Source organism: Ascaphus truei, chromosome 4 (genome assembly GCF_040206685.1).
Source record: "Ascaphus truei isolate aAscTru1 chromosome 4, aAscTru1.hap1, whole genome shotgun sequence".
Taxonomy (NCBI): Eukaryota; Metazoa; Chordata; class Amphibia; order Anura; family Ascaphidae; genus Ascaphus; species Ascaphus truei.
In genome coordinates, this window is record NC_134486.1 from 56,287,088 (window position 1) to 56,302,005 (window position 14,918).

General features: G+C 42.8%; 1 protein-coding gene across 4 annotated transcripts in view; it reads right to left on the reverse strand.

The window, feature by feature from the left end:
* The window catches only part of SRBD1 (S1 RNA binding domain 1), a 181,309-nt gene that overhangs the window by 163,281 nt on the left and 3,110 nt on the right, over window positions 1-14,918 (reverse strand). For 2 of the 4 annotated variants that reach the window (XM_075595801.1, XM_075595799.1), the window contains exons 2-7: window positions 8,201-8,270; window positions 5,602-5,672; window positions 4,050-4,221; window positions 2,723-2,890; window positions 1,285-1,647; window positions 465-631 (exon numbers count right to left, since the gene is read on the reverse strand). In XM_075595801.1, coding sequence (XP_075451916.1) covers window positions 465-631; window positions 1,285-1,647; window positions 2,723-2,890; window positions 4,050-4,221; window positions 5,602-5,672; window positions 8,201-8,206 — 947 coding nt within the window. In that variant the 5' untranslated portion in view covers window positions 8,207-8,270. The remainder of the gene's footprint in view (window positions 1-464; window positions 632-1,284; window positions 1,648-2,722; window positions 2,891-4,049; window positions 4,222-5,601; window positions 5,673-8,200; window positions 8,271-14,918) is intronic. The other 2 variants (XM_075595802.1, XM_075595800.1) reach the window with 2 other exon arrangements.

Consider the following 14,918-nt stretch of genomic DNA (forward strand, 5'->3'; position numbering starts at 1 on the left):
AAAGAGGGGGCTACATATTAAAGAGATGTAATTCCTAAACCCTTCCTCCAATTTGGATGTGAATACCCTCAAATTAAAGCTGATAGACTGCACGTTAAGCCCATATTCATTATTTAACTGTAACTTGAATTTATTTTGGTACACAGCCGAAACAAAACAACTTGTATCAGTGTCCAATTATTTCTGAACCTAACTGTAGGTGGTGCTACACAAACTTTTAGGGGGAATTGATATATAGTCTGAAGAGGCCATTTGGGGGATTTTCAGCTGAAAACCGCAACAGCTGCTTCAGAATAGAATAGAATAGAATAGAATAGAATAGAATATATATATATATATATATATATATATATATATATATATATATATATATATATATATATATATATATATATATATATATATATATATAGGCCCTTAAACCCTCTTTCCCTTTGTAACATTTGCTCATCTTTCATTATTACCGTAATTCTTCTAATCCTTGGTGTACTTCTCGCAAAGCTTCAGCATCAAGATTGTTAATGAGTTCCTTTCGATAGCGAGCAATGAACGGTATGGTATTTTCATCTTGAAAGAGCTTGACCAGGTTAGAACAAACCCAGGATTCAATATTTGTTTTCTCTGACAAAACCTATAGAAATAAGTATTCAATTAAAAAAAAAAGCGAGCAATATTTTTAAAAAATGTCAATCTCAAACTAACCAATATTTGGTGACTTTATGTACATATTCTTACAATTAATTACCATCAATTCACAAGTAATACAAAAAAACATATATACAGCTGAACCCAGTTATAACGCGGTGTTCGGGGTCCACCCGATACCACAGTGTTAAAACCGGGAACGCGGATAAAAAATTTTATAAAAATGGCCGCCGCGATCAGGGGACTCGGGGTGGAGGGGCTTTGCGTGTCTGTCTGTATGGAGTGTGTGTGTGAGTTTTTATTTTAAAAAAAGGAGCCACGCTAACACCGCATTATAAGCGGATCGCACTATAATGGGGTTAAGCTGTAGTATGTATTTCTTGAACGTAACCAAACACTACATATGTTGAGAAGCAGGGTAAACACACAATAAATAATGCAATGGAATAGAAAGTAACCGTGGCCTTTTAGGGTCCTCGGACCATTTATAAAGATAAGGTGACCAATCTCTTGTGAGAAGAGATTGCTGCATTCCGAGTGTTCCTTTTGGGCTACAATGAACAGCAGTGTTTCTCGAGGCTCTAACATCTTATTATATGAAAATCTTAAAAAAAAGGAAAATAATGATTTTATCCATACCTCAGACAAGTTCCAGTTCATTTCTGATCCATCACGAAGGCTGCTGGAGCTCACATGTTTAACTGCCTTGCCAAAAGGATCGGAGGACGATTTGATCTTCTTTAAAGGTGGTTCTCCAAATGTGAAATCATCAGGGGGTTCTTCCTTCCCGACTTGCGTTTCCGTGTGGAGACTACTTGTGGATGGAAACGCCTCAATGCCAAGACTTTTCCTTTCTTCCTTCACTTGCATTTTCTTGTTTCTCGGTTTCGGGGATGCGATCTTTTTTGCAGCAACTTTCTTTGGCTTTTCATTTGCCGGCTCAATCAGTTGAGGCTGTAATCCTTCTTGACAGATTTCATTACCAAGTATCATAGACAGTCTCTGCAATAATATTAACAAAATTACATGGTCTTTAAAAAATAAATAATATGACTGTATGCCACTGGACACAAAATCAATCACAAAATGGAAAAAAAGAGCTAGTGCTCCATAAATCACTAATGAACAGATTTATCAAATTGTAAAAAAAAAAAAAAAAAACATAGATATTTGCTTTCCATGTTTTATTTGAGGTATGCTTGTACATGTAAGATGTGAGGATTTAAATCCTATCCTACATAATGAACAATTTATAAAAAAAAAACAGGCGAGCATTGAAGGCGTTTCTGGCAGTGAACGGTAAAGTTAGGCCTTAAACAGGCTCAAAAAACAAGGGCCCAAAACCATCTCTAACAGCACAAAGCCATGCAGAGAATAGTATATGGGTGTGTGTTCTCAGGTGGCTGTTTTATATGAGATTAGATTAGCAGAGAAAATAAATATATGGTAGGAAAGCAATATGAAAAAGCGTCATTCAATTCACATCTCTGCCAATGAGACTGATATCACTGACAACGTCACTTTCAAATGGCTATATGAAGTTGCTGAGGGAGTTGATCATTTACTATGACCTCTAGTACCAACTCTATGCAAATACCACTAAAATATATATATCAGCATCTAATCTTCCCACTGCCCTGGTCAACCTGCTCCTCAAATTCACAAAATAAGTTTGAATATAATATGTAAAAGATCTCCAACATCCCCCTTCACTATCACTGTCCCTCGCACCCAAGCACATTGTCTTGGCAAAATATGCAGGTCATCCCTCTTCTCTCACATTCAGACTTCACAACTTGCCCTTTCCTCCTGTGGACCATGGCAAGGCAGCATCAAATGACGCCACGGGGTCATGTGACGTCACACGCGTCAAATTACGCCGCGGGTCTCGTGACATTACATGACCCCGCAGCGTCATTTGACGCAGCTCTAAGGTAGGGAGGGGGGTGCGGGTGACAGCAGGGGAGAAAGGGGGGCGCAGCACAAAAAGTTTGCACTCCCCCGATATAGATTAACAGGTATAGCTAAAAAGAACACTTCCTGCAATTGTTGCGAATCTCATGGCACACAAAGTTACCTCTTCTTTAATTTGTTGCCCCATTATAACGTTGTGCTCTGTTATTTTCTTCTCATCTTGTATAATGTTGGATCCTGAAATATTCCCAAAGATCTCAGTGTTTCCAGAAAACAGCTCGGGTTCTCTACACGTCACACTTGAAGTATTACTGGCAGTTTTTGAGGTTGGCTAAAAAAAGAAATAAAAATGTAAAAGGTAGTTAAATACAGGAGTCAGATCGAATAGTACCAACTGAAATAATGCTAGACCCTAAAATAAAGGAGACCATGGAGAAGCGCTAGCTGTGACCTGAAAGCATTCAATCTGGCAGGAGCGAGACGATCCCAGTAGAATGCACTCTGTAGAATATTTCCGTAATCACAGCCACAATTGAGACTTTATAGTGATACAGTACTCTGGTGAGTTAGAGAGGAATGCAACTTTGCACATCCCAACATCTAGGGTGAAAGGAGCAGATATAAGAAGTCTTTTAAAATATCAAATAAAATTAATGTGACAGCATTGAGATCAAGTCTATAGTTCTCCAGGTCTGGATCGACCCCATAAAGGATAAAAAAAACCCTACTCTCAGATTTGGTGAGCTGCCAAAAATTATGGACATTACTGACTATTAATACTTGGAATTGTGATCAGAGAGAATGTCTGGAATTTCTAACAGTTTCGTCTGAAATTGTAATAAAACAACCTCAAACCTGCATGTGTAAAAAGAATATGGACCGAGCTGTAACGGAGGAGTCTCAATGTGCATCTTACTGCTGTAATTTATTACGGTTGTTTAGTTTGCGCTCAGTCACTAGACAAAGGAATTTGCTATAATTCACTAGATTAAAAAAAAAATTATAATTACAATCCCAACGCTATAATTCCCTTTACTGTACCAGTTTTTATGGAAGGATCTGATTTGGGTGGTGGTGGGGGAAGAGAGACTTTCTACAGAAGAATGACTGATGACTCCTACATCTGGAAAATCCCAGCTGTTGGCAGAACTGTATTATTTAGAAAGAGATATTAGCCCTCATCCAAGATGGCAGCGGGGCAGTTCTAGGAACGGTAACCTCACAGGCCACCGTTACTTAATGGCTCACAGTCCACTTTCTTAACAGCAGGCAAGATCCCAAAAATGCTGGCACGTCACATGTGAATAAATATTGATCAAAGCTTTAAGACAGGTTCCACAGCTGGTATATATGGGCACTGGAAATCCTCCATGTGTTTGGCACATGGGCATCTTTCTAGAGCGCTACACTGCCGTTTCTTGTCTAAACCCCGCCATGCTCACAGGCTACACGAGGCATTCCATGCCACTCCCAGACTGGCAGCTTCTTACCGCAGTTACCTTTCTTGCTCTAGCGGGGGCAGACCTCGGTTTTGCTGTAGCCTTTTTTGCCGGCGCTTTCCTAGGTTTCAAGGTTTTGGGCTTTGGCAGCCGCTTCGGTTTAGAAACTTTACTTTCTGGTTTCCATTCGTCTTCCTCTTTGCTGTCTTCTTCTGAATCAGATCTAATAATAATAATAATAATAATAATATATTTATATAGAAAAGGAAATTTAAAATTGTATAGTATACATTTCCTCACTTTTAACCGAGAATCCCCTTTAGATCTGTTTAAATGCTCATCTCTTTTGCAGTAAAAGCACCAGTTCAAATAATGCTGAAGCTGCATCTTTAACATGTGATATGTGATACGAAGAGCTGTAGGGGAGCGCAATCTTTTATCCCTGCGCCCCCATGTCAGCTGTCCTGCTCTCCGCGCGTGCCCCTCCCTCCCTCATCCTTGCCGTGGTTCCCGGCGTCTGGGCGTCCTGTTGACCCCACGTCTCCAGATTCCGACTGAACCACGGTAAGTAAGGTTTACAGAGGCTTCCTCGGCACTTAATTTAAGTGCCTTCGTGAAGCGCGCGGGGCCCCTGTAAACCTTGCTCCCCCCACACTTAATCTTGCCCCCCCCCTGGAGGGCGTGCCCCCCAGTTTGCGCACCGCTGCTCTACAACACCACAATTCATAGATTGGATTTAGCACATCTTGTCCTTTGTCCTCATCCTAACTTCATTTTCAGTGTCCAGTACTCACCACTGAGCTTGCACTACACCCACTGTTATTTATATTTGCTCTAACCACACTTCTTTTCAAACTACAATTTTCTTCCCACCATCCTCATATCGCGAACTCCATTCATATGTCTCCATCTCTCCTTCCTTCTCCACTTCTCAGCTCACATGAAGTCCTTTCCTATCTTCCCCCTTTGACTCCACTCCACAATACACCCTGCACAAAAACAACCCCCCTACAAACCCTCCTCACACATTCTCTTTCTTTCCCTGCTTTTCCTTCTTGCTTCCGGGGACATCTCTCTCACTCCTGGTTCCTGTCTTACTTCTATATTCTTAAAACACACATCTTCAACAAAGCATATGGGTTGCGCCGCTGGCTGATACTATACATGTCATATGCACTGAACCGTGGCCCATTGCAGACGCACTTACATAACACCTTCCTACTGTCTCTGGAAGTTCTCCCCACTTACAACCTAGATTGTAAGCTCATCGGGGCAGGGGCATCTTTTCCTATTGTTTTATGTCTGAAGCGCTTACTCCCATTATGTGTTAGAATATTATGCCACATGTATTACTGCTGTAAACCGCTATGCACCTGGTGGCGCTTTATATAAAAGATAAAACATACCATTCAGATTTTAATATAGTAAAACAAGAGCTAATGGTACACACCTGCATGGCTGCTGCAAACCTTCTTTATTAATCGGAAATGCAAAGCACGACAAGTTTCCATTCCCTGTGCTCATTTACTAATCCATACGTTATAAACTGTATTCTCCTTTAATGGACATTCAATATTCGGTAACCAAGGAAAATAACACTTACACACTCATAAAAGACAATTCCTGTTTTGGGACCGCTGTGCTCCGTTTCGCTCTTCTTGGTAGTCCAGACATCTACAATTGAAGTCAGAAAGGATAGTAAAATTAGTTTATAAGCAATATTAAATAAGCCAAATAACCAGGGTGATGCAGTTTCCAACCAAATACTTAAATAAAACCATACTGGCCAGAGTGACATTTGAGATGTCGTCTTGACCATCACCTCATCTCCTTTGTCATCTCCGACCTACCTTCCACTACACCTCCTCTATCCCTCACTATTCCAGAGACGTGATCCATGAATCATCAAGCTCTGGAACGCTCCCTGAGCTCTAATCTCCATTCTCCCCTGATAATCTTGTCACCATGTACAACTATCGTTTTCAAATGCCTGGACCAGCATGTTCACAGAAACATAGAATTTGATGGCAGATAGGAACCATGTGGTCCACCTTATCTGCCCATTTTCCAAACTGCTATAAAAACATCACACCCCGTTTGATCCATGGCTTTCTTTCGTATATAGGATAGCCTTGTGCCTACCCCAAGCATGTTTGAGTTCCCTTGTTGTATTAGACCATGCCACCTCTGTTGAGAGGCTATTCTACTAATATACCCCCCTTTCTATGAAGTACTTCCTTACATTTAACCTTAGCATGCCACCCTCAAGCTTCAGCACACCACCTTGTTATTCTATGGTGCTTTTGATGCTCTAACCCTCAACCCCGACTCAATACACAGACACGCTTTGCACACCCTGCATTTGCACCTCTGAGTGTCTATGGAGGAAGTCTTGCACTCTTGCTGATTTCCTTCACTATAAATTCCTCCTGTCCTGACATGCACTCGACACTATTTATAGCCACAGTCATTTCCCTACATTACCCTTAACAGGACACACGCGCCTTTACTGCTCATACGTTCTACTCATTGTCACCCTCCAGTTTTCCCCTCAAACTTTTGATGACGACTTCAAAGACAAGATGAAAGTTCCTCTCTGTGCTTTCCCTCTACAACTATTCTCCAGAATCCCCCCCTTCATGTACTCCGACTGCTTCCCCCCCCCTAATAGAGAAGGAGGTATCCGAGTTACTCTTCTCTTCCTCTACTACCCCTATTCCTTCCCATCACCTCTCACATTTATAACTCTTCCCTCTCCGCTGGTAGCTTTCCTTCCCGCTGTAAACATATTGTTGTGAGACACATTCTCAAGAATATTATCAATAACTCCATTACACAATCAACCGGTCTCTCCTGCCTATAAACCAGTGGAGAGGTTTAGATCTTCCCACATCCTCTCTCTCCTCAGCTTTTATGTTCTCCTGGACCCTTTCCAAACAACTTTCCCACTGCTCCCTCCACTGGCCAAAGTAGCAAAACACCTTTCATTAATCCTGGATGACTCTTAGGCCGCTCTTATAGTGCTGGCGAAAGTTGCAATTTGATTTTTAGTGACAAGGCCAGTGACGTCACTAAAAGGGGCGGTCCGCGCAATTTGATTGGTTTAGAGACAGTCACATGTGGCGACTGCCTCTCTGTCGCCGTTGCTCTTACTATAAGCGCTTGCGACAGAGTCAATGTATTTGTTTCGGAGCGACGTCGCATCACCAGGCACTATAAGCGCTGCCTTATACTCTAAAAAAAAAACAGCAACAAAAAGACGTTGTCTTCTCTTTTTACAATGGGTAGTTTAAGAAATATGGAGCAGCACACTGGGAGAGTACCGAATGAATTCCTGAGCTGCTAAATGCTGATAAGAGTCTAATCTTTAGTTTCTTTCGCACACTGCCCAAAGAACTTGAAGGGCCATTTTTAATGAGCTTTAATATACTGAGCAGCCTTTGATTTGTATAGCTTTTAGCACACCTCCCAGCAGTGCAACATCTTTGAAACACTTTCCTGTTTGTGATAATTTGTTGCCAATATTCCCAGCAGTTTGAGCTGCGAACTGTAACAATAGATAATGTTACCTTAGTAATATAAGGATACATTGTAGCTGCTGAGTTACACTGACTGAAGGATTGATTTGAAACTGAAATGCAGCCATTTAGTAAACCCTGGGAAGCAGGATTTTGCTGATCAATCAGCAGCTTAGGTAATTAGTTTTCAATAAAGGTAATCAAAGGAGATATAGATAGATAGATAGATAGATAGATAGATAGATAGATAGATAGATAGATAGATAGATAGATAGATAGATAGATAGATAGATAGATAGATAGATAGATAGATAGATATCTCCTCTTTAAAGACTGGTCAGCGTTTCCATTGTTATATCAGTGCACATTTCATGAGTATACAGTTCCTTTATTTTCTTCATGAAGAGACTTCAGCACTTCTCAAAGTAAATTTCTCTCTACAATCACCCCACATTTTGTACTTCGGTTGTTACCTGTAAATTATAGGGGTTATTCCTTAAAATACACCAGTGCCTACTGGAGCACCACCCCACTGAACCGCACATTCAAGCCAGCAGGAGTTTGTGGGATAATGCCCCAACGGGTATTATCCCACTGTGTAAAAGTAGGGGCTGTGAATGTGGGTGACACATACGATACCGGTGGCGATAGCCTGCTTCCTCTGCTCAGCAGCTCTGTACTTACTTCCATGCTGGCAAATCTTATTAGTCGTGTCGCTGTCAGTCAACAGGGGGAAGCTTGAGGAGGAGGAGACCTGGAACAAGAGAAAGACGTGAAGGCGACAAACTGCTAGCAAACAGTAATCAAGAGAGGGAGCGACAATCACCTGCCCTTACATTAAGCCAAGGCCCATATTTACTATGCTTTGACGCTGCTTCTCGTTATCAGAAGTCATTAACCTTATTCAAATGAATGGGTTTAACATTTTCCCTGACAAAGAGAAGTGGCTTTATAGCCTATTGCAGCGGTGTGCAAACTGGGGGGTGGGGGACGGGCGGTTGCAGAGGCCGCACGCTCTTCCCCAAGGCATTTAAATTAAATGCCGGGGGACCACGCGAGGCCTCGGCAACCTATTACTTACCGAGGTTCAGCCGGCTGCAGGACGCGTGACCATGGCAACGCAGCGTCAAATGACGCCGCTGGGTCATGTGACGTCACGGTTACCATGTTAACGCAACGTCAAATGACACCGCGGGTCATGTGACGTGACACGACCCCGCTGCGTCATTTGACGCCGCACCAGGTAAGGAGGGGGGGGGGCGCATCAAAGGAGAGCAGGTACCCAAAAAAATAAACATTTGCGCACCCCATGCCTATTGGAAACAGGCCTAAGAGTGAATGCACCTTTAGCCACAAGGACACAAACACTCACTGGCAGGAAGAAGGTGGCTCCTTGTGAGTAGACAGTTTAAAAGTCATCCGACAATGTCTAATAATCCTCCACTGAGAAGTTATGATATTACTAAGTGATACATGGATGTGCAAAGTTTTCCCACATTCCCATCACAAAAGCTCTCAATCATTTATTAATTCAAAATAAAATGAGTCACGTACAGCACCCTACTAGCCCGCGACCTGTATACGGGACAAGGGTTAATACGGACGCTCACAAGCGCACCCAATCTTCACCTCCGCAAAGGTCCATCAAATGGACAATATCTTCTCTACAGGATCAAGAATCAATACACAGCTCGCAAGGTGCCCCACCCTTCACCTCCGCAAAGGTCCCTCAAATGAGTTGTATCCCTCCTCAAGCCGCCCCAATATACCACCGCCACGAACAGCACACAAGTGAGCACGTGACTTACATATGCAAACCAGCGTTATACACACGGCTACTCTAGCCACTCTACCTTTCTCCTTCGCAAGGAACCAGCGAGTTAATATTAACCCCTACTCAATGGCAAATCATATCTATCCACTGCCACCACCTGAGGGTATGCAAATATGATAAAATGTCAATTAATATTTGCCAGGGCCTCAGGTCCCTGGTTATTATAGAAAAAAGTATGCACTTTAACCCACCAAAATCAGTCGTAGCAAAAATGTGTCCGAATCGTAATCACCCTCCCCAGAGCGTGCCATCAGTTCATTCAGAGCCCAAAGCATTACTTATTAAATGTTTTAATATATAAAAATACAATGCTTAGATTACAGAAAAGGTATTACAAATAACATACTGTTACAATACAAGGCAGGACAGCTTCTTAAAATAACATTATAAAACAGACGAAAATCTATACTTCACCAAATGACATAGATTTTTCCCAGAGGGGTCACTGATAAAAGGCAATGAAATATCCTGTAACTGGTCTCAAAAAATCCGTCTGTAGCCACCTAGCCTTTCAAAATCTTTCCCCAGAATGTATTTAAGTCTTTCTCAAGGCACCGGCAGGAGCCCACCCCTTCTACAGAATACTTTGAAGCTGCCCTCCCCTGGACCAGGTCTATAGACCTTGATTAAAACAGTTAATACCTTGAGTGGGCTATCCAGGATTGCCCCCTGCTCCAAGTAAGTCCCTTTGAAATTCAGAGCAGACCTAAGAAACAGTCCTAACCAGTTTCAAACCCAGCATTTTTTTATTTTATTAACCAAGTGTAGCTCATTAACCCCTCAAGCACCAAAGGGGATTAAACTACCTAGTAGTTCGTGATATCATGACAATGAGTACTTCAGTTTTAGGTGACAACTTTTTTTTTATTTGGACTGACAATTGATATTTCAGGACATGGTTTGGAGAGTTCTCTGCTCTTCCTTTCAGAAAGAATGGCAGAGGGAGTAGTAAATAAACAAGCAGAAAGAGCAATAAATGGATGGAGCAATAAAATGGATGAAAGAGAGTGTGAGGAATGTGGAGTGCAAAGGCATCCAGCAGCAGGGGGAGGAGGGCTGCAGGAGACTACATCTGTTTGTGGGACTCTTGTATATCTGTGTAGTTTGCCATTTGAACTCAAAATAATAATGGTCCGACCAAAAAAAAAAAAAAAAAGTCTTAATATTGAGCTAAGGTTTCTTATATACCATCAGAATTGTACCAAAATGTTCTCCGTGCCTCTCTGATAATATGACACTCTTATACAACCCCTCCCGCTCATGCTTGGTTCCCTATATTTATTTATAAAATATTTTACCAGGAAGTAATACATTGAGAGTTACCTCTCGTTTTCAAGTATGTCCTGGGCACAGAGTAAAACAAATAGTACATGGTTACAAGTACAGTTACATAAATGAACAGGGTATACATTATATACAAGACATTGCGTGCACAGTTAAAGAAAATATATATCATGAGCGTATGAAACAGTTACAGACCAGGTTAAAATGTGAGATAGCCTTAGATTTGAAAGAATTTAGACTGGTGGTGGATGTGAGAGTCTCTGGTAGGTTGTTCTAGTTTTGGGGTGCACGGTAGGAGAAGGAGGAACGTCCGGATACTTTGTTGAGCCTTGGGACCATGAACAGTCTTTTGGAGTCTGATCTCAGGTGATAAGTGCTGCATGTGGTAGGGGTGAGGAGCTTGTTCAGGTAGCTGGGTAGCTTGCCCATGAAGAATTTAAAGGCAAGACAGGAAAGGTGAACTTTGCGCCTAGACTCTAGTGTTGACCAATCTAGTTCACACTCCACACTTCTTACTGACCTTTTCATCTATTTATTTACCATTCCTATGCCCTTCCTTCTGATTCTACCTAGTCTTTTCGAGATTGTTATCTTGGATTTTAAATCTGTGTTAAACTGAGAATCTTTTGTAAGCATCAGTATTGTTTATACAAGAGTAGTATATATTACCAATTAATGCAGCACATAATCAGTCAGGGCAGAGGTATAGATATACATACACACACACTAAATAAATAAATATAAACACACACACACACACACAATAAAAAGATCACTTGTGAGCACATTCACATGTCTTAGGCAGGTCTGCAACCCTGCCTTTCACCATTATCCGCAGCATAGTGCTTCCACTGCAGCAAGGGATTCTGGGAAATGACATGCAAATGAATATATATATCCACCTCTCTCCAATCAGAGAGGTGGTCAGCACGGGGCAGCAGCGGGCCACAGGAGAGTGAGTGATACAGATACTCCGAGTATCTATACCACTCACTCTCCTGTGGCCCACTGCTGCCCCGTGCTGACCACCTCTCTGGAGCTCTATTGCTGGCACTTGTCTATCGGTCTGTGTGACTGCTGCGTGACTGCTGTATACAGTGAGCGGGATGCCGGGGGCTCGCACTGCCTCTTACTTACCTTTTGTTTTGGACTACACACTGTCTGCCTTAGCTTATATTGGTTACATCTTGCTCTGGCATTAGGGAGCCATTCCTATATATTTTCTCCCTTGTATTCTCTGCTGACTCATTGCTATACACCCCATATCTATGGTGGACCCAACTTTTACATAGTCTAGACATTTATCATTTATTTATTTATTATTTATTTATAAAATATTTTACCAGGAAGTAATAAATTGAGAGTTACCTCTCGTTTTCAAGTATGTCCTGGGCACAGAGTAAAACAAAATAATACATGGTTACAAATACAGTTACATAAATGAACAAGGTATACATTATATACATTTGCCTCTCTCTGGTTTATTACATTTGCCAGGGTCTAGCTGCTATCATCTGGCTGTACAGCATTTAGGGTATATAACTATTACATTATTTATTTTTGCTCTTTTCTCTGCTCAGATTTGGGTTTTGTGTAGATGCTGGTAATCTTTCAGTCATTTGTACTATTCTATTTTGTTGATCGGCCGATCTTCACTGCATTTCCAGGGGAATTTTATTTCCTCTGGATTTGCATTATTATACCCACGTATATTGTATGTTACATATTTTGGGTCTCTACATGTATATTGTGTATCTCTTGGATCAGCAGTGTTCATTTTGTATGTGTTTTAGGTATATTTTAATAAAAAAAATTGTGTTGTGTTGCTAATAAAATCCATTTTGTATTTACACATATTGTTTGTGTGCTTTCAACAGACCCTCTTTTTTGTGTGTGTGTGTGTGTGTGTGTGTGTGTGTGTGTGTGTGTGTGTGTATATATATATATATTTATATATATATATATACACACACACACGTGAATGTACATATATATAATAATAATAGCAGCATGTTCTTGTATAGCGCTCCTAGTTTTAAGCTTTACAGAGACATTTTGCAGGCACAGGTCCCTGCCCCGTGGAGCTTACAATCTATATTTTTGGTACCTGAGGCACAGAGATATAGTGACTTGCCCAGGGTCACAAGGAGCCGACACCGGGCATTTAACCAGGTTCCCCTGCTTCAAAATCAGTGCCAGTCAGTCTCTTTACTCACTGAGCTCTGTGTGTGTGTGTGTGTCTGTGTCTGTGTGTCTGTGTCTGTGTCTGTGTGTGTGTCTGTGTCTGTGTCTGTGTGTCTGTGTGTGTCTGTGTCTGTGTCTGTGTGTCTGTGTGTGTCTGTGTGTGTCTGTGTGTCTGTGTGTCTGTGTCTGTGTCTGTGTGTCTGTGTCTGTGTGTCTGTGTCTGTGTGTCTGTGTCTGTGTGTCTGTGTCTGTGTGTGTGTCTGTGTCTGTGTCTGTGTGTGTGTCTGTGTCTGTGTCTGTGTGTGTGTCTGTGTCTGTGTCTGTGTCTGTGTCTGTGTCTGTGTGTGTGTCTGTGTCTGTGTCTGTGTGTCTGTGTGTGTCTGTGTCTGTGTCTGTGTGTCTGTGTGTGTCTGTGTGTGTCTGTGTGTCTGTGTGTCTGTGTCTGTGTCTGTGTGTCTGTGTCTGTGTGTCTGTGTCTGTGTGTCTGTGTGTCTGTGTGTCTGTGTCTGTGTGTCTGTGTCTGTGTGTCTGTGTCTGTGTGTCTGTGTCTGTGTGTCTGTGTCTGTGTGTCTGTGTCTGTGTGTCTGTGTCTGTGTGTCTGTGTCTGTGTGTCTGTGTCTGTGTGTCTGTGTCTGTGTGTCTGTGTCTGTGTGTCTGTGTCTGTGTCTGTGTCTGTGTCTGTGTGTGTGTACACACACACACACACACACACACACACACACACACGAGAACCAAAGAACGTTTTTGGAACAATTGTATAACACACTGCCCAGTTCAGACTGACTACACTGGGGTTTTGCAGGGCATCTTTCCCTATGTTGTGACACCACTGGTAACATGTTCTCAATTGTTGGATTATCATATGGTAAAATCAGCCTAAAAACCATCCTAATTCTTATAAACATGACACTACCCAATAAACCAAGAGATAAAAGCCTGATTGCTTGACAGCTGTAAGCAACCACAGAGCTCAGTGTGTTTTCAATTTTCCTAAAGAACAGCTGCTACATATTACTGGACCCAACACATCTGGCCTCATTCCTGGATCTGCTAAGAATAAAACAAGTAAAGCTTCAGAGAACCAGCATCACTGCTACAGCTAACATGATGAATTGTATGGTCAGCAGAATTAAAATGATGTTACCTAAACCAAACACACTGTATATTGCTGCATCCTACCCCCATCACTAGTCTGCATCCTAACCCCCCCCTATCACTAGTCTGCATCCTACCCCCCCCCCATCCCTAGTCTGCATCCTACCCCCCCCCCCCATCCCTAGTCTGCATCCTACCCATCCCCCATCACTAGTCTGCATCCTACCCCAACCCCATCACTAGTCTGCATCCTACCCCAACCCCATCACTAGTCTGCATCCTCCCCCCCCCCATCACTAGTCTGCATCCTCCCCCCCATCACTAGTCTGCATCCTCCCCCCCCCATCACTAGTCTGCATCCTACACCCCCCATCACTAGTCTGCATCCTACACCCCCCCATCACTAGTCTGCATCCTACCCCCCCCCATCACTAGTCTGCATCCTACCCCCCCCATCACTAGTCTGCATCCTACCCCCCCATCACTAGTCTGCATCCTACCCCCCCCATCACTAGTCTGCATCCAACCCCCCCATCACTAGTCTGCATCCAACCCCCCCATCACTAGTCTGCATCCAACCCCCCATCACTAGTCTGCATCCTACCCCCCCCATCACTAGTCTGCATCCTACCCCCCCATCACTAGTCTGCATCCTACCCCCCCATCACTAGTCTGCATCCTACCCCCCCATCACTAGTCTGCATCCTACCCCCCCATCACTAGTCTGCATCCTACCCCCCCATCACTAGTCTGCATCCTACCCCCCCATCACTAGTCTGCATCCTACCCCCCCCCCCATCACTAGTCTGCATCCTACCCCCCCCCCATCACTAGTCTGCATCCTACCCCCCCCCATCACTAGTCTGCATCCTACCCCCCCCCATCACTAGTCTGCATCCTACCCCCCCCCCCCATCACTAGTCTGCATCTTACCCCCCCCCCCCATCACTAGTCTGCATCCTACCCCCCCCCATCACTAGTCTGCATCCTACCCCCCCCATCACT